The 541-nt window shown below is 41.0% G+C and overlaps 1 protein-coding gene across 1 annotated transcript in view; it reads right to left on the bottom strand.

Annotated features, from left to right (window-relative positions):
- The window catches only part of LOC104981297, a 204,064-nt gene that overhangs the window by 197,025 nt on the left and 6,498 nt on the right, over positions 1 to 541 (bottom strand). The window contains exon 2 of the mRNA XM_010830309.1: positions 197 to 394. Within this exon, the coding sequence (XP_010828611.1) occupies positions 197 to 394 (198 nt within the window). The remainder of the gene's footprint in view (positions 1 to 196; positions 395 to 541) is intronic.

Consider the following 541-nt stretch of genomic DNA (forward strand, 5'->3'; position numbering starts at 1 on the left):
TCTAGCTTTTTGTCAATATCTTCTTGAGTCCCCAGGGTAACGGATACATTTTGTGCCAGATTATTAACAAAATTTGCAGTTTGCACTGATTGTGCCAGGGACAGGGCTGCAGTAATCGAGGAGGCAATAAGGGTTAACAAAGCTACAAATCCCAGAATTATTAACCCTGTTCCCCTGTGATAACACATTAAAGCACCCTCTACTTCTCTCCAAAGCTCAAGTCCTTTTTCATCATACCAAGACCCATTAATCTTTACAGGAATCATAACAAAAGCAGGCTGTCTTAAGACTAGAACCCTAGTTTGATTAGTAATTCCCCTGGCGCAGTTAGTTAAGGTACAATTGTTACAAGTTATATTATAATTTTGTAACCCAGGTTGTATATTTACAGATCCTACTAGTAAAGCATAAGGGTGAGGCACACATGCACGAGGGTACCTCATGGTGAGATTCCATAAATAACCGTGTCTCACTTTTGATCCCACCTGAAGGTAGGAACCCTCACATCCAAGGGCGGCAGCTAGTTTCCAGATTTCTGTTT

The sequence above is a fragment of the Bison bison genome, unplaced genomic scaffold, assembly GCF_000754665.1.
Source record: "Bison bison bison isolate TAMUID 2011002044 unplaced genomic scaffold, Bison_UMD1.0 scf7180017864517, whole genome shotgun sequence".
Taxonomy (NCBI): domain Eukaryota; kingdom Metazoa; phylum Chordata; class Mammalia; order Artiodactyla; family Bovidae; genus Bison; species Bison bison.